This window comes from Loxodonta africana, chromosome 21, assembly GCF_030014295.1.
Source record: "Loxodonta africana isolate mLoxAfr1 chromosome 21, mLoxAfr1.hap2, whole genome shotgun sequence".
Lineage (NCBI taxonomy): Eukaryota > Metazoa > Chordata > Mammalia > Proboscidea > Elephantidae > Loxodonta > Loxodonta africana.
The window spans coordinates 41,003,042-41,021,435 of record NC_087362.1 but is presented as its reverse complement, the minus strand read 5'-3'; the positions used below and the strand labels follow the sequence as shown (position 1 = coordinate 41,021,435).

At 45.2% G+C, this 18,394-nt stretch overlaps 1 protein-coding gene and 1 long non-coding RNA gene across 4 annotated transcripts in view; one reads left to right on the top strand and one right to left on the bottom strand.

The window, feature by feature from the left end:
- The window catches only part of LOC111752577 (uncharacterized), a 38,421-nt gene extending 29,932 nt beyond the window's left edge, over nt 1–8,489 (bottom strand). Inside the window, exon 1 of the long non-coding RNA XR_010318848.1 lies at nt 8,384–8,489. This is a non-coding gene — a long non-coding RNA (uncharacterized LOC111752577). The remainder of the gene's footprint in view (nt 1–8,383) is intronic.
- On the top strand, nt 8,378–16,400 carry MON1B (MON1 homolog B, secretory trafficking associated). 3 transcript variants are annotated; one of them, XM_010597849.3, is made up of 6 exons: nt 8,378–8,491; nt 8,911–9,068; nt 9,921–10,250; nt 10,836–11,655; nt 12,035–12,182; nt 13,781–16,400. In XM_010597849.3, the coding sequence occupies exons 2-6, from the start codon at nt 8,921–8,923 to the stop codon at nt 13,979–13,981; spliced, it is 1,647 nt and encodes a 548-aa protein (XP_010596151.2). In that variant the 5' UTR covers nt 8,378–8,491; nt 8,911–8,920; the 3' UTR covers nt 13,982–16,400. The 3 variants fall into 3 exon arrangements, with proteins under 3 accessions (XP_010596151.2, XP_010596152.2, XP_064129832.1); XM_010597850.3 differs by lacking the exons at nt 8,378–8,491; nt 9,921–10,250 and having other exon boundaries at nt 8,921–9,068; XM_064273762.1 differs by lacking the exons at nt 8,378–8,491; nt 8,911–9,068 and having other exon boundaries at nt 10,106–10,250; nt 10,838–11,655.
- The last annotated feature ends 1,994 nt before the right edge of the window (nt 16,401–18,394 follow it).

Here is an 18,394-nt window from a genome sequence, read left to right as displayed (position 1 = left end):
CCATTGCTGTTGAGTGGATTCCCACCCACAGCGCCCTACAGGACACAGCAGAACTGCCCCATATGGTTTCCAAGGAGCAAGTGGTGGATTAAACTGCTGACCTGTTGGTTAGCAGCTGAGTTCTTAACCACTGTGCCACCAGGGCTCCCTAATCCCAACAATCATCCTAAACCTAATGCTAATCTCTACCCCATTCCTAAATGTCACACTTAATTAGTAATCATTACCCTTACTTTTACCCCACTACTTTTCAACTTAACCTAAGTTTAACTTTAGGGAGAAGGGAGGCAGGTGACTGGAATAACCCAGCAGGGCCTCCTGGGGAATTGAAAAGTTTTACTTCTCAATCTGGACGACCTTCATATGAGTGTTCCCTATGCAATTATTTTCTTTACAGCTGTACATTTTGACTTTTTCAATATGTGTTTTATATTTCATAATAAGGTAAAAATTAAAAAAAAAAAAAACCCACAGAGCAGCAAAAGAAATAACGAAGGAGTAGTATCTGAGTAGGAGCCCTAGTAGTGCAGTGGTTAAGCACTTGGAGGCTGGTGTTTTAGAACCCACTAGCAGCTCAGAGGGAGAAAAGACCGGGTGACCTGCTCCCATAAAGAATTCAGCCTAGGAAAGCATATGGGGCAGTTCTACTCTGTCCTATTGGGTCCCTATGAGTCAGAATTGACTAGAAAGCACACAAAAACAGGATCTGAATGTATTAAAACAAATCCTTTAACGCAAGTTCTCTGTCATACTAGTTATGTTCTGTATGAGCATTATTTTATCTCATGCTAAATATTTATGCACACTGTTTAGGATATAAATTATTAAAGGCTTTAAATATAATATTTTATATTTATGTATTACTTGTTTATATTTTATGTAAAGTATTAAATACTATATTATCTACTATATAAACCAAACCAAACCTGTTGCTGTCAAGTTGATTTTGATTCATAGCGACCCTACAGAACAGAGTAAAACTACCCTGGAGGTTTCCAAGGAGCAGCTGGTGGATTTGAACTGCTGATCTTTTGGTTAGCAGCTGAGATCTTAACCACTGCACCACCAGGACTCCATCTATTATACACATTATTATAAATTATTTATAAATTTACTGTCTGCTTTCATGTTATACTTTTATTTCTATAAAATTATATAAATTTGTCTATTTGAAAATTATATTGTTATACTATTATACATATTATATTGTTATACATGTTTATTACATATCATGTATTTATAAATTTAAGTTAATATGCATTATACACACATGAACTTATGTATTAGTCTATATCATATATAATGTTTTCTATATTTCATTATCTATTATATATTGTACAGTAAGCATACGATGCTGCCTTGTTGTTGTTGTTAGGTGCTGTCCAGTCAGTTCTCATCCACAGCGACCCTATGTACAACAGAATTAAACACTGCCTGATCTGGTGCCATCCTCATAATCATTGTTATGCTTGAGTTCTTTGTTGCAACCATTGTGTCAATCCATCTTTTTAGAAGTCTTCCTCTTTTTCACAGACTCTCTACTTAGCATGATGTCCTTCTCCAAGAGCTGCTAACTCCTGATAACATGTCCAAAGTACGTGAGACAAAGTCTCATCATCCTTGCTTCTAAGGAGCATTCTGGTGGTACATCTTCCAAGACAGATTTTTTCATTCTTCTGGCAGTCCATGGTCCATTCAATATTCTTTGCGAATACCATAATTCAAACGCATCAATTCTTCCTTATTCATTGTCCGGCTTTCACATGCACATAGTGCAACTGAAAACACCACGGCTTGGGTCAGGTGCACCTCAGTCCTTAAAGTGACACCTTTGCTTTTTAACACTTGAAAGAGGGCTTTTGCGCCAGGTATGCCCAATGCAATGCGTCCTTGGATTTCTTGACGGCTGCCTCCATGGGCATTGATTGCAGATCCAAGTAAAATGAAATCCTTGACAACTTCAATCTTTTTTCCATTTATCATGATATCGCTACTTGTGAGGATTTCTGTTTTCCTTATAATGAGATGTAATCCATACTAAAGGTTGTAGTCTTTGATCTTCATCAGTAAGTGCTTCAATTCTTCTTCACGTTCAGCAAACAAGATAGTGTCACCTGCATAACAAAGGTTGTTAATGAATCTTCCTCCAGTCCTGATGGCCTGTTCTTCTTCATATAGTCCAGCTTTTCGAATTATTTGCTCAGCATACAGATCGAGTAAGTATGGTGAAAGCATAGAACCTTAACACACACATTTCCTGCCTTTAAATCACACAGTATCCCCTTGTTCTGTTCAAAAGACTGCCTCTTGGTCTATGTACAGGTTCCCCATGAGCACAATTATGTGTTCTGGAATTCCCATTTTCCCAATGTTATCCATAATTTATTATGATCCACGCAGTCAAATGTGTTTGCACAGTCTATAAAACACAGATAAATATCTTTCTGGTATTTTCTGATTTCAGCCAGACTTATTTGAGATCAGCAATGACATCCCTGGTTCCACATCCTCTTCTGAATCCAGCTTGAATTTCTGGCAGTTCCCTGTCAATGTACTGCTGCAAACACTTTTGAAAGATCTTCAGCGAAATTTTACTTGTGTGTGATATTAATGATACTGTTCCATAATTTCTGCATTCTGTTGGATCAGCTTTCTCTGGAACAGGCATAAATACAGATCTCTTCTAGTCAGTTGGCCAGGGAGCTGTCTTCAAAATTGCTTGGCATAGACAAGTGAGCACCACCAGCACTGTATCTGTTTGCTGATAACATCAGTTCCTGAAGCCTTGTTTTTCACCAATGTCTTCAGTGCCGCTTGGATTTCTTCTTTCAGTACCACTGGTTCTTCATCATGTGCTACCTTCTAAAATGGATAAATGTCAACCAATTCTTTTTGGTACAGTGACTCTGTGCATTTCTTCCATCTACTTTTGATGCTTCCTGTGTCGTTCAATATTTTGCCCGTTGTTGTTGTCGTTCGACGCCGTCAAGTTGGTTCCGACTAATAGTGACCCTATGTACAACAGAACCAGACACTGCCCAGTACTGTGCCATTCTCACAATTGTGGTTATGCTTGAGGCCACTGTTGCAGCCACTGTGTCAATCCATCTCATTGAGGGTCTTTGTCGTCTTCACTGACCCTCTACTTTACCAAGCATGATATCCTTCTCCATGAACTGATCTCTCCTGACAACATGGCCAAAGTATGTGAAACAAAGTTTCACCATCCTTGCTTCTAAGGAGCATTCTGGCTGTACTTCTTCCGAGACACGCTCATTTGTTCTTCTGGCAGTCCATAGTGTATACAATGTTCTTCACCAACACCACAATTCAAAGGCATCTCTTTTTCTTCGGTCTTCCTTATTCATTGTCCAGCTTTCATATACATAGAAGGCAACTGAAAACACCATGGCTTGGGTCAGCCACACTTTAGTCCTCAAAGTGACATCTTTGCTTTTTAACACTTTAAAGAGGTCTTTTGCAGCAGATTTGCCCAATGCAATGCATCTTTTGATTTCTTGACTACCGCTTCATGGATGTTGACTATAGATCCAAGTAAAATGAAATCTCTGACAACTTCAATCTTTTCTCCGTTTATCATGATGTTGCTTATTGGTCTAGTTGTGAGGATTTTTGTTTTCTTTATGTTGAGGTATAATCCATACTGAAGGCTGTGGCCTTTGATCTTCATCAGTAAGTGCTTCCAGTCCTCTTCACTTTCAGCAATCAAGATTGTGTCATCTGCACAATGCAGGTTGTTAATGAGTCTTCCTCCTATCCTGGTGGCCTGTTCTTCTTCATATAATCCAGGTTCTGGGATTATTGCTCAGCATACAGATTGAATAAATACGGTGAAAGAATACAGCCCTGACGCACACATTTCCTACCTTAAAACCATGCCATATCCCCTTGATCTGTTCGAACAACTGCCTCTTGATCGATGCACAGGTTCCTCATGAGCACAATTAAGTGTTCTGGAATTCCCATTCTTCGCAATGTTATCCATAATTTGTTATGATCCACACAGTAGAATGCCTTTGCATAGTCAATAAAGCACAGGTAAACATCCTTCTAGTATCCTCTGCTTTCAGCCAGGATCCATCTGACATCAGCAATGATATCCGTAGTTCCACATCCTCTTCTGAATTCAGCTTGAATTTCTGGCAGTTCCCTGTCGATATACTGCTGCAGCCACTTTGGAATGATCATCAGCAAAATTCTACTTGAGTATAATATTAATATTGTTCCATAATTTCTGCATTCGGTTAGATCACCTTTTCTTTTTGCCCATAGGATTCCTCCATAATGCAACTTGAGGCTGGAATTTTTTCCTCAGTACTTTCAGCTTGAGAAAAGGCAAGCATGTTCTTCCCTTTCAGTTTTCAAACTTCAGGTCTTTCCACATGTCGTTATAATACTTTGTCTTCTCGAGCTGCCCTTTGAAATCTTCTATTCGACTTTTTTATTTCATCATTTCTTCTTTTTGCTTTAGCTACCTGATGTTCAAGATCAAGTTTCAGAGTCTCTACTGACATCCATTTTGGTCTTTTCTTTCTTTCCTGTCTTTTTAATGACCTCTTGCTTTCTTCAAATATGATGTCCTTAATGTCATCCACAACTTGTCTGGTCTTCGGTCATTCGTATACAATGCATTAAATCTATTCTTGAGGTGGTCTCTAAGCTCAGGTGGCATATACTCAAGGTCGTGCTTTGGCTCTCGTGGACCTGTTCTAATTTTCTTCAGCTTTGACTTGAAGTTGCCGACGAGCAATTGATAGTCTGTTCCACAGTTAGCCCCTGGCCTTATTCTGACTGATGATATTCAGCTTTTCCCATCATCTCCTTCCACAGACACAGTCAATTTGATTCCTATGTATTACATCTGGTGAGGTTCACATGTATGGTCACTGTTTATGTTGTAGAAAAAGGTATTTGCAAAGAATAAGTCATTGGTCTTGCAAAATTCTATCAGCAATCTCTGGCATCGTTTCTATCACCAAGGCCATATTTCCCAACTACTGAGCCTTCTTCTTTGTTTCCAACTTTTGTGTTCTAATCATCAGTAATCATCCATATATCTTGATTGCATGTATGATCAATTTCAGACTGCAGAAGTTGGTAAAAATCTTCAATTTCTTCATCTTTGGCCTTAGTAATTGGTGCATAAATTTGAATAATAGTTGTATTAACTGGTCGTCCTTTCCCCAGTTCCACTGCTGTTGAGCCAATTCCACCTCATAGCGACCCTACAGGACAGGGTAGCACTGCCCCACAGAGTTTCCAAGGAGCACCTGGTGGATTCAAACTACCAAACTTTTGATTAGCAGCAGTAGCATTTAACCACTACACCACCAGGGTTTCCAGGTAGTCCTGGCAGGTGTACGGATATTATCCTATCACTGACAGCACTGTACTTCAGGATAGATCTTGAAATGTTCTTTTTAACGATGAATGCAATGCCATTCCTCTTCAATTTGTCATTCCTGGCATAGTAGACCACATGGTTGTGTGATTCAAAATGGCCTATACCAGTTCATTTTGGGTCATTAATGCCTAGGGTATCAATGTTTATGCATTCCATTTCCTTTTCAACGACTTTCAATTTTCCTAGATTCATACTTCATACATTCCACATTCCGATTATTAATAGATGTTTGCAGCTGTTTCTTCTCATTTTGAGTCATGCTACATCAGCAAATGAAGATTCTAAAAGCTTGACTCCATCCAAGTCATTAAGGTCGACTCTACTTTGAGGAGGCAGCTCTTCCCCAGTCCTGTTTTGAGTGCCTTCCAATCTTAGGGGCTCATCTGGCACTGTATCAGAAAATGTTCCATTCCTATTCATGAGGTTTTCACTGGCTAATTTTTTTTATCAGAAGTAGACCACCAAGTCCTTCTTCCTAGTCTTCCCTAGTCTGGAAACTCAGCTAAAACCTGCCCACTATGGGTGACCCTTCCTGCTGGCATTTGAAATACCAGTGGAATAGCTTGCAGCATCATAGCAACAAGCAAGCCATCACAGTACAACTACAGATGAGTGGTGATACTTTAGCATTCTATATTCATCACCCTAATTATAATGTAATTAAAATAATTATCACAACTAACACCAAAGGCTTCCGCTTAGCAATAGTGCAAAGTATGCTAAGCACCTTTATTCACATCAGAACAAGTAATCATCAGGTGGTGTCTTGGTCATCTAGTGCTGTTTATAACAGAAATATCACAAGTGGATGATTTTAACAAAGAAATTTATTCTCTCGCTGTGTAGTAGGCTACAAGTCCAAATTCAGGGTGTCAGCTCCGGGGGAAGCCTTTATCTCTCTGCCGACTCTGGGGGAAGGCCTTTCTCATTAATCTTCCCCTGGATTAGGAGCTTCTCTGCACAGGAACCCTGGGTCTAAAGGACAAACTCTGCTTCTGGTGCTTCTTTCTTGGTGGTATCCAGGCCCCATGTCTTTTGCTCGCTTCTCTCTTTTATATCTCAAAAGAGACTGGGTTAAGACACTACCTAATCTCGTAGACCTCATCAGTATAATTGCTGTTAATCCATCGTATTACATCATAGTGATAGATTTACAACCTATAGGAAAATCACATCAGAAGATAAAATGGTAGACAATCATACAATCATACAAAGAAATCATGACCTAGCCAACTTGACAGCTATTTGGGGGGGACATAATTCAATCTATGACAGGCTGGTAAGTTCTATAACGTCAAATCAACATTTTACTGATGCGGAAACCAAGGCCCCGATGTCCGGTAATGTGCCCAGGGGAATTCCAGTCCTCACTGAGCCTAGAGAGATGTTCACACTTGCCTTGCAGCAGGGGCTCCGAGGGCATCTTTGGTCCTCTTTTCTGCTCCCACACCTTCCTTTTCCCAGTTGCTCACAAGGAGTGACCACCGGGTGGCCCAGAGGCCTGGGAGTTAGTCAGGCCATTTGGGTGCCGAGAATCGCTGGCTGTTCCTCCTGCTACGGCAGATCCACCCCTTCCCCGGGGCCAGCAGAATTTTTCCTGGAGCTCCAGCAGGACATGGAATCCTGCCGGTAAAGAAGCTGAGGGCTCCACCATGCCCATCCTCAGAGGTTTTGCCCCTTAAGGGCAGAAGGAGGAACACAATCTGACTGGGAGGTGCCAAAGGAAACATATTCGGAGATACCCAGAACAAAGGAGATGGAGCGTCCAGAGCCGGTGCAACCACAACGGAGCTCGCGCTCGCACTCGCACTCGCACTCAACTTATCAGCTAGGATCCCTTCCCTTGGCCTCACTTCACCTCCAAGCTCAGGGAGAAGCCACATGCAGCCTATAGGATGGGGCTCAAGGTGCCTCAGGGATGGGAGGACCGTATCCAGGTGCTGTGCTCTTTTTAAGCCGGAGTAGACACCCTTGTGGTACAGCGGTTAAAGAGCTCCGCTGCTAATCAAAAGATTGAGAGTTAGAATCCACTAACCGCTCTTTGGAAACCCAGTTCTACTCTGTCCTACAGGGTCCCTATGAGCGGGAATCCATTGGGCGGCAACGGGCTTTTGTTTTGCTTTGTTTTTTGAGACACCCTCCAGGAGGAGGGTCCTAGCTGCAGAGAAGTCACCTCTTCCTCTTGTTCACCAACTGGCAGCGCGCAAAGGCCGGCAGGGCACTTGCTTCAGCCAATGAGGACTCAAGAAGCCTCTCAAACCCAAGCCCATAGGCTCCCTGAGCTGGCGGGAGGGGACTCCTAATCTGCATAGCTCCCGGCGCAGAGCCCCTGCCTAAGCAGGTGGGGTACGCCTGGATTTTTGAAGGTTTGGGCAAATTTGCTTTTCCTTCTCAGTCCTGCGCCAGGCGGACGCTTCCGTTTTTCCAAGGACCGCTGAACTCTGGTTGAATCCAGAGACTGACAAGTATGTCCTACTTCTGACCCACTTCTTAACTTTTAGAATCCGAGTCCCGTAGGCTGACGAATTTGCGCGCAGCACTCCGTAGGGAAACGACTCTCAGTCAAGCATTCCCCCTCTGTTCAGAGCCTATTCCACCCCACCTCCAATCCCCCACTTTCCCTAGTGGACAAGAAAGGGCGAAGAAGCGCCAACCCTTCTCGGGAAGCACGTCATTGGTTTGGGCGAGGGTATCGTCAGGATTTGGGCGGTGAACGCCCTCGTGTGAAGCGAGGAATCCTTTCGAGCCTGCCGATTGGGCCTGGATAGATGTCAGTGAAGTGATGGGCGGCCGCAAACGCAATCAAACGCACAGTACTGGCCCGGGTAAAAGAGGGCGGGGCTGCGTGAGACCACGATTGGGCCAGAAGGGAGGTGGTCCCACCCTCTCTACTCCAGGATTGGCTGTGTGCCTTCCTCGCACCAACAGCTAGAGGTACGAGACGCTTGCCCGGCTTACCTCAGATAGCAGCTCGAGCTAGAACTGTGGGACGTATTGCAGAGGGATATCACTGGATTCCCTACCAGATCTGACGTAGCTCCTGGAGTGGCGCACGCCACCTCAACGGTGAGAGAGCACCAGTGGGGAGCGGGACCAGAGGGGTTGGGGTGCCGCAGAAAACGATTAATGCTCCGCAACCGGAAGTCTTTTGAGAGTGGCGTCACACCCGGAAGTGTGGCAAGACAGCTGCCGCACCCGGAAGTGTGATGCTGCCGCCGCTGCGGGAAGTAATGATATCCGGCCACTTGAGATACGGGTTTAAAACAGATATTTATGGGTCTTTATTTCTTGAGCTCTGGTTGAGCCTCCCTTTTCCTGGAAGTGTTGAAAGGTGCCACTATTCGGTCATGTTCTGGAATGTCTCATCTTCTTGAAGCCCGTGTGAAAAACGGGCACTAGGACTGTGGCCGAGGGAACGCGCTCTGTAAGGGCTTTTAAGAAGTTTTTCTGCTGCCTGTCACCTCCCCGTACCTCCTCCTCCCCAGGGATGTGCAGATGGACGCCGGCGGAAACACTGCTGCCCCAGCACCGGCGGACGCGGAGGACTTGGAGGCCACGCGGCTCTTTGGTGAGGAAGCTGGAGACAGTGGAGGGGTTCAGAAGGATCCGCCGGATCCCGGAGACCGGGACCTGGAGGAAACAGGTAAGTCCTCTCCGCACTGTGGATTTGGGAGGAATCCCAAGGGAGTGTCATTGTTTGGTGGGGAGGGTCTGTGAGGGACCAGTGAGGAGTCTTTTGGGACTGAGAGCAGTAGCTTAAACCATATTTGGGTCAACAGGATGTCATTGTGAACTCAGGATGGAGTTTTAAGTCATCGAGGAACGAAAAGGGAGCCAGTGGGTGTCAATGGATGTTTAGTGGAAGGGGGTCGACTAGTCTTTGGGGACATTGGCGGGGGGAGGGGTCCGTGAATGTCATTGAGAGAATATGAAGTCATTGGAATTTTATGGGAAAATTTTTGAGGCATAGGTGTGAATGTATAATAATTCTCATCATTGGAGGATCAGTGGGAATAAATGGGAGGATTTCATGGGAGGTAATGGATGTCATTGAAGTTGTGGGTTTTAGCGAATGTTAATGATATTCATGGCAGTGGAGGTCATTAAAATCTTGTTTCTTAGTGAATATTAACAGTGGTCATTCAGAGGTAACTGGATGCTCTGAAGACTTGGGTATTAGTGGCAGTTAATTGCTGTTATTGAAAGGGGGATAATTGGTCTTTGGGGACATAGAGGGTTCAGTGAATAACAGTGAGAGAATATGGGATTATTTGGACTTTAAGGGGAATCATTGAAACCTAAGTGTTAGTGGATATCATTGAGAGGGGGTCCTAAGGTAGTCAGTGGTTACTGGGAAGGGGGGTAGGGAAGATATCTAAAGATCTGTGCCAACATGCAAAGGTCATTGGGAGGCTGGGGGGATTTGATGGGTCCTTGGGAACATGGGGTTTGTGGAGGTCCACAAGCAGATGACCTACCAGGGCCTCCCTTTCAGGATCCAAGGCCAAGGACCAGCTGCCGAGCCTTCTGTCATCACTGCCCCAGTCAGAGACCCCATCAGGCACCTGTGAGCCCTGGAGCCCCACAGCCCCTAGGAATAGTCCCACAGGTGGCCCCGAGAATGGGCCTGGGGGCCAGGGCGGGGACCCCAGTGACGAGGACTGGCGCAGCCAGCGGAAGCATGTGTTTGTGCTGAGTGAGGCTGGCAAACCCATCTACTCACGTTATGGTAGTGTGGAGGCACTGTCGGCTACCATGGGTGTGATGACAGCCCTTGTGTCCTTTGTGCAGAGTGCAGGCGATGCCATCCGCGCCATCTATGCTGGTGAGCCAAGGGGCAGTGGCAGATGGGGGACAGTGACTGGGGAGCTGGCTGGCTGGGGATATGTCTAAACTGGTTGACTGGCTGGAGGTCTATCCAGCCAGCCATGGGTAAGTCTCTGCAGGACTCTCCAGTCAGTCAGAGATGGGTCACTGTGTGTGGCCGGCCAGTCAAGGGTCTGTCTTTTGGTCTGAGGGTTTGGTTTGGTTCTGAGTGATTGACTGACTCACTGGGGTCTTAGTGACTGGCTAGGTGCTTCCTTGTTGCCTGAGAGTGTGACTACAAGAGCCGTGTTAGGGTTGACATGTATGGCTGAGTTGGAAGACTATATGTCAGTCCTTACTCCATCTCCCCCCAACCCTGTGCTCTGTGCTTAATGTACCCGACCTCTTGAGAACCCGCTCATGTCTGTCCAAATACTCAGGCTCCCCCAGCATGTTCTTACCCTAGCCCAGGTGCCTATAGAGTGACTATGTGGGCTCAGATCAGAGATGTGTGTGTTGGGGACAGGGAGACAGAAGTGCTCCACCTCAGTGCCTCCAACCACCCCTGAGCTCTGCCTCTTTGCCCCACCCCTTCTCTCCCCAGAGGACCACAAGCTGGTGTTCCTGCAGCAGGGCCCACTGCTACTGGTGGCCGTGTCCCGTACTCCTCAGTCAGCAGCCCAGCTGCGGGGGGAGCTGCTAGCTGTGCACGCCCAGATTGTGAGCACGTTGACCCGTGCGAGTGTGGCCCGCATCTTTGCACACAAGCAGAACTATGACCTCCGCCGCCTGCTGGCTGGCTCAGAGCGCACGCTGGACCGGCTTCTGGACAGTGTGGAGCGGGACCCAGGTGTGCTGCTCCTGGGCGCCGTGCGCTGCGTGCCTCTCGCACGCCCACTGCGGGAAGCACTGGGCGCACTACTGCAACGCTGCACAGCCCCTGGCCTAGCACTGTCGGTGCTGGCAGTTGGCGGCCGGCTGATAACAGCAGCCCAGGAACGGACTGTGCTGACTGAGTGCCGGCTGGACCCAGCTGACCTGCAACTGCTGCTCGACTGGGTGGGTGCACCAGCCTTTGCAGCAGGCGAGGCATGGGCACCTGTGTGCCTACCCCGCTTCAATCCTGATGGTTTTTTCTATGCCTACGTGGCCCGCCTGGATGCCATGCCTGTCTGCCTGCTGCTGCTTGGCACTGACCGTGAGGCCTTCCATGCCATGGCTGCCTGCCGACGCCTGGTTGAAGATGGCATGCGTGCCCTCGGTGCAATTCGTGCCCTTGCAGAAGTTGCTGGGCTCTATAATGTACCGTCAGCCAATGCCCCTGCCTACAGCGTGCAGGCCGTGGGGGCACCCGGCCTCCGGCACTTCCTCTATAAACCACTGGACATTCCCGACCACCACCGCCAGCTGCCCCAGTTTACCAGGTGAGCCCTGACCCTGTGGGCAATCAGCCGGGCAGGAAGGTTTGTTTGACAGGGAGTCTCAGCATCTCATAGACATGACTGGGGGAGAGGTGGCCACTCATGCTCTAGAAGGATGGAATAGGATGGGTCTCTGTCTGATGAGGGAGGCTCAACCACCAACCCCCAGGAATTCCCTACTCTAATGGGGAGGAGAGCCTCTGTGTTTAGAGAATCCCCTAGTCTGATGAGAGAGGCTCAGTCTCCAAACGCTTGAGAATCCTCAAGTCTAATGGGAGAGGCCCAGCCCCCTAACTTAGTTGAAATCCCTAGAGTGAGAGGGGAGATGGGCCAGCCAAGAATAAACTGGACTGACCTTGTCCCCTGCATCCCTCCATGGCAGCCCTGAGCTAGAGGCCCCGTACAGCAGGGAGGAGGAGCGACACCGCCTGTCGGATTTGTACCACTGCCTGCACGCGCGCCTCCACAGCACCTCCAGGCCCCTGCGCCTCATTTACCACGTGGCTGAGAAGGAGACACTGCTGGCCTGGGTGAGTTCATTCCCACTTCACGTCTCCTTCTCCCTCCATTTGTCCACTCCAGCCATAACAGCTTCCATAACAGCACAGAAAGCCTGGGCTATGCCCTTGCTCGCAACACTGTCTCCACCATTACATACTTGTGTTTGGAACCAGTGAGGATCAGTCAATCACAGTATCTGCTTATCGTGCATTAGCCACGTCATTCTGTTTGCTGGTCTCCCATTAGCTACCAGTACAGTGTCTTTGACTTTCAGGAGGTCCCATTAACAAACATCATTGTGTCTGCTGATTATCCATTAGCCGCCAGTTCAGTTTGACTTTGTGAGTCCCCGGCACCCCTTAAACACCACAGGCTTAGTACCATGCTGTGCCTTCTGCCTGGGGCCTCCTTCCCTGGGGCCACCTCAGGGCTCTCAGACTTCCTCTGAGTCTGTTAAAGGTAAGCCATTCAGGGAGGCCTGTCAAGGTGATCCCATCAGAAATGGCACCTTCCCCCAGTGCCGTTTGTTTATTAATTTATTGCATGCCTGTTGTGTAGTAAAAGAATTCCTGTATACCCTTGACATAGTTTACCCAGATGTTAACTTACCAGAATTACCAAGCAACTTACCAAAATCAGGATAATACACAGAATTCATTCACATTTCACCAGTTGTCCCAGCGATGCCTTTTACTGGTCCAGGATCTAATCCAGCATCACGTTTCGTGTATTTATTCTGTCTCCCTATTCTTGTTTATTTTGCAACAGTTCCTCAGTCCTTTTTGTCTTTTATGACCTTGACACTTTTGAAGGATATACAGCCAGTTAGTTTGTAGAATGCCCCTCAAATTGGGTTTTTCTAATGTTTTGTCATGATTAAATTGAGATCATGCCTTTTGGGCAAGAATACCACAGAAGTGATGTGGTACCTTCCTGCATTCTATTAGGAGGCACCTGATACTGGTTTGTCCCATTGTTAACTTTGGTCACTTGGCTAAGGTTGTGTTCACCTGGTTTTTCCACTGTAAAGTTAGTATTTTCCCATCTGTAATTTATTATGATTATGTAAATATCATGTTTTTTATCATATTCTCACCCACTAATTTGTACATCCATTAATGATTCTTAACTGCAACAGGTACCACTTTTGTGTTTGTCAGATGGTGTTTTTCTAACTCCATCATTCCTTCTACATTTATTGGCTGTGATTCTACCATAAGGAAGAACTTTACCTTCTCCTGTTTATTCGTTTTTTTATGTCAGTATGGGCACATGGGTTTTTTCATTTATTCACTTGGCTAAAATCCTTTGCTGTTATTTATTTTGATGTTCACATTATTTCTGATTTAGCCTGGCTAGTTTCTTTGTCTGTTGGACATGTCCTCGTTGCTATTTGAGCACTTCTTATTTTCGGGCATAAGATGTTCCAGACTCATTTTGCACTTTCTCTGCACCAGTCCTGGAATCAGACACTTTTCCAAGGAACCTTTGTACCTTTTAGTGGGTAATGGTATTTAAAAACCAAGATATATGGCAGGCCCAGGATTTTAAATCAGGGGAGGTCTCACTAAGGGGAGGCCATGGCCAGCTCTGGCCCATCTGACTCTGTCCTCTCTCAAACCCCCAGGTGACCTCCAAGTTCGAGCTCTATACATGTCTCAGCCCTTTGGTGACCAAGGCAGGTGCCATCTTGGTAGTGACCAAACTCCTGCGCTGGGTGAAGAAGGAGGAGGACCGGCTCTTCATTCGTTACCCACCCAAATACTCCACACCCCCTGCCACCTCTGTGGACCAGGCACCCCATAACGGCTTTTTCACTGGACTCTGAGAGGCCAAGCTTCCCAATGAGGCAGTGCTGGGAGTGACCAACTCTGGCTTTTATCTATCTTCACCCTAGAAGCGTGGTTGAGGGGGGTTTCCGGCTGGTCCCTGTTTCCCTGCGGAATGGGGCAAGAAAGATCTGAGGCCCTGTCCACAAGTGGGAGGGTGGGTAGCAGCTTGGCTACACATCAGATGAGCAGACTGCACCTCCACCTCTGGGGAAATTCTTGAGTCTCCCCTTTCCCTTCCCTCTGCCTCACCACCTCCACCTGGATGATGTTTCAAGGCTGTCCTCTCTAAACCTGGGCACCATGTCTTCTGTCCCAGCATTAAGGGCCTGCCTCTCCAGTGGAGTGTCCATGGATAACCAGGCTTTCAAGGGCAGGCCACAGGGCCTCTGGAATTGGGAATGCAGGGCCGTCCTGTGCCTGGATCCAGCCTGTGCCTGGAACCAGCCTGAGGATAGTTTAAAGGAAAAACTACATAGACGGCCTAAAACTAATCCCTACCAGGATACTCCTTTGCCCTTCATATCCTTGTCTTCATCTCTCCTCTGCCAAGAAATGACCCCAATCAATGTTAGACGCTGCTGATGTTAATGAGAAGGTGGCATCTGGCATCTATATATGTGACCAGGGTAAAACACCTGGCTTCTCAAGATGGTGGCTGAGATCTGGAAATTTTCATAAGAGGTGCACTGGGCTTCCAAGCCTGCATTTACTCGTCCATGAAATGGGGATAACCACCTCTCATAGACTGTTAAATGAGGATTTGTAAGGGAAACAAAGGGACTTGAACTCTTGTGTTCCACGGTACAGCATGTGCACACTTGTTCCAGACTTTCCCAGTCTGCACAAGTGGCCTAAAAAAGGGAGACTTCCCTAGCGATTCTACGTGGCGTGCACAACCTTCATTCCTCAGTTGCCCGATGACCTTGATCAGGGGCTTGCCGTCTCACACTTTGGCGCCAACTGCTAATCAGGGGCGCCTTATGTTCTGCGCTTGCCCAGAGCTGAACTCCCGGTGCCTAGATCCGGATCAGCTGAGGGGACTGCGGTGCCCGGCGCGCATGCGCACTGCAGAGTCTCTGTGCGCGTACGTTTGGACCAATCATCGGCCAAGCCAGCTCACCGCGCTGGAAAATGGCGGGCAGGTTGGAGCCTTTGAAAACGGAATCGCTTGGAGCCGTGGTTGAGGCTGAGGACGCTGAAGGTAGTGAGGGCGAGTGGTCTGTACCTCTGTCTGTTGGGGTCAGAGGAGGAAAGGGTTTTCCCATTAAAATAAGGGTAATAATACTTTGTAAAAAATGGTAAAATTTTAAGCCTTTTGTTATTAAGAAGAAAAACTTAACCGTTCCACAAAGTGGAGAGAAATAGTGCGCACATTCTCATCGCCTAGATTAACTTGTCATCTTTATTGGATATATTGCTTAACTATTTTAAGGTAAAGACTAAATAATTCAGTATGCGGCTTATAAAAAATAAAAGGAGGCCCTCACAAAAATCACCCTGCTACTTCTACACCTAAGAAAACTAACAATATGTCATTCCCCAGGACCGTCTCACACCCAGACCATAACCCAGTTTCCCCTTGGGCAGCACTCTGCATGGACTCTTAAATCTTTTAAATTGAGAATAGCTTCTCCCACAAACAGCTTCTTTCCTTCAGGGCATTGATTTATTGAACAATGACCCCTACCCCTTGAAGAGAAAAGAAATTTTTGTCCTAGAGACCTTTAGAAATTGCAGTCCAGCAAAGAGAAGGAAATCTCCCAAGACAGTAATTCACTGGTATGCCCTACCAACCTAAACCCGATGCCATGTAGTGGTTACCGCCTCATGGCGACCTTACAAGACAGAGTAGAACTGCCCAATAGGGTTTCCAAGTTGTAATCTTTGCGAAGCGGACTGCCACATCTTTCTCCCGCAGTGTGGCTGGTGGGTAGGAACCTCCGACCTTTCAATTAGCAGTCCAGCGCTTAAACACTGCGCCACCAGGGCTCACTAGTATGCCATATGCGTCTATATAATACATATATTTTTTAATCATAGAAATTTTCCAAACGTACCAAAATAGAGAAAATAGCATAATAAAGGTCTATATACCCATCATACCGCTTGAACAATTATCTGCCCTCCTTCCCTCTATCTCTAATGCCTCCGCCCTTTCTCTTGAGACCACTATGTTAACAACTGTTGGATTGCAGCCTGCCAGACCTACCTGTGCACACATCGACAATAACTAGTTTTTTTTCTGTCCTAGAACGTAAACTCCATGACTGTGTTTACTGCTCTTTCCTTAGCACCTAAAACAATGCCTGCTGGATACACAAAAAAAAAATAAAATTTTTTTTTTTTAATAAGTGTATGAATAGTGAAATAACTGACAGAATAGGCCCACGCTGTGTGCCAACTATCAACAAAGGAGAGACAAATAATCAAGAGAGGTGCAAATAGATCCCAATTATTAATCACCAACTATGGCTGCCACTGTGCTTAAAACTATTTTAATATTATTCTTTCAAAATTGAAGATGCAATTAACTTCACCAGCAGTGCAGAAATTGAAAAGAATATCAAGTTGCCATTTTTAACCTGTAGAATAGGTTTGATAAAGGGAGGGATAATGTCTAGTATTGATGACCTTGTGGGGAAGCAGGCCTTCCCTTGCTTCTCTGTAAAGGAACTGACCTTACTATCAAAGGCTTTGCTGAGGACAGTTTGACAGGTTGTTTTTAGCATGGAAAATGGTATTCTACATCTCCAGTCACCATGTGAGGTAACCATAGGAGAACATACAGTTACATGGTCATTGGAATATTGCTGGTGGGAGCAAAAGATGCAAGAAAAAAAAAATTCTAATTAAAATTAATTAAAAATTCATTCTAAAAAGGATAAGGTCGTTATTGACACAGAATGATCTCCAAGAGACCATATTTTTATGAGAGAAAAGCAAACTTGGATTTTAAAAAAGGAGGTGTTAACTATAGCCCTGTCTGTGTTGCACAGAAAAATGTCTAAAGACTAAAACTTACTTGTTGACTCTGGGCAGAGGACTTCAATTTTGGGGTGGTACAGGCATGGAGGCATTTTTGAGATTTATTACTTGATTTTCCTTTTAGGAAAATAGAAGTAGTAGTATATAATTTTAAAATATAAAGGAAAAAAGGGAAATTTTTTAATGGCATCTGAAGATAGGATATTTCTATTGGATCAATGTTAGCATCCTGGTTTTGATACAGTTACCTGGTAGGGTATCCTTATATATATAGGAAATATACACTGGAGTATTAAGGAGTAATGGGGCATCATGTCTGCAACCTACAGTTCAGAAACACTCACAAATGGGGAGTCTGATACAAGGGCAAATGGGAGTACTGTGGCCCATTCCCGCAACTTTCATGTACATCTGCAATTATTTCAAAATAAAATGTTTAAAAAGGGGCTCATACTCTACAGCCTGTTTTGTAACATGGAATGCTTTTTTTTCTTTTTTTAATCAAGATGTTAGTTCGATTATTTAAAAGATTTACTGCTGGTTCACTCTCTGCCTTTCCTCATGACAGGAAAGCACAGGTAGAGCTTTCAAAGAATGGTTGTAAAAGCCAGCTGTTAAGAGACATTTGGGAACAGTCAGGGAAATTTGCATACGGTCTGGATATTGGGTGATACTAAGGGATCATTGTTAGTTTTGTCCTGTGTGATTATAGGATTGGGGCCTTCTAAGAAAATGTCCCTGAGTAGTTGACACTCAGTGAAATGTCTGTGGATGAAACACCTCGAAACCTGGGATTTGCTTGAAAATACTTCAGCACAGGAAAGGCTTAGATGAAGCAAATATGGGTGAATGTTAATAATTGTCAGATCTAGGCGATGACTAAATGAGGGTTTGCCATAGTGTCCTACTTTGTGTGTGTTTTAAGTTTTTTCTAATAAAATATTTTTAAAAAGTCACTAACACGCTCCTTTGTTATTAAACTAGCTTTACTTTTGTTCTGTTTCACCGTCTATTGCTCTAGGTATGTCTTCATGTACTGTTTGGCTACGGTACGTGCTTTATGAGCTGCCTTTCCTATTCTCTGCCCATTTTTGTCTGGAGAAGAATGGGCCACTGAGATTTTGACCTTTATCATTGATAAATTGATTTCAACAGTTTAAGATGTTGCAACTATTTCTCCCTTATTTTGTTGTTGATGATGTTTTAATTTTTAAAATAACACAGGCTCATGTTAAAAATAAACAGAAGTGTATATGGTGAAATATAAACAATCATTCCTATTTCCCAACTATCCCGTCTTATACTCCAGAGGTAACAACTGTTGACTTTTTTTTTTAAATATCTGGCTACAATTTTTAATATACATTATACATAGATTTGTCAATTGGCAGTTACATACTGTGTTTTTCTAGCCAAATAAGATC

Excerpts from the sequence above, each read along its gene's own strand:
- MON1B (XM_010597849.3), top strand. The coding sequence starts at position 8,921 with ATGGACGCCGGCGGAAACACTGCTGCCCCAGCACCGGCGGACGCGGAG. Across the intron at positions 11,656-12,034 it reads CAGCTGCCCCAGTTTACCAG|CCCTGAGCTAGAGGCCCCGT; the intron begins GTGAGCCCTGAC and ends CCTCCATGGCAG. Across the intron at positions 12,183-13,780 it reads AGGAGACACTGCTGGCCTGG|GTGACCTCCAAGTTCGAGCT; the intron begins GTGAGTTCATTC and ends TCAAACCCCCAG.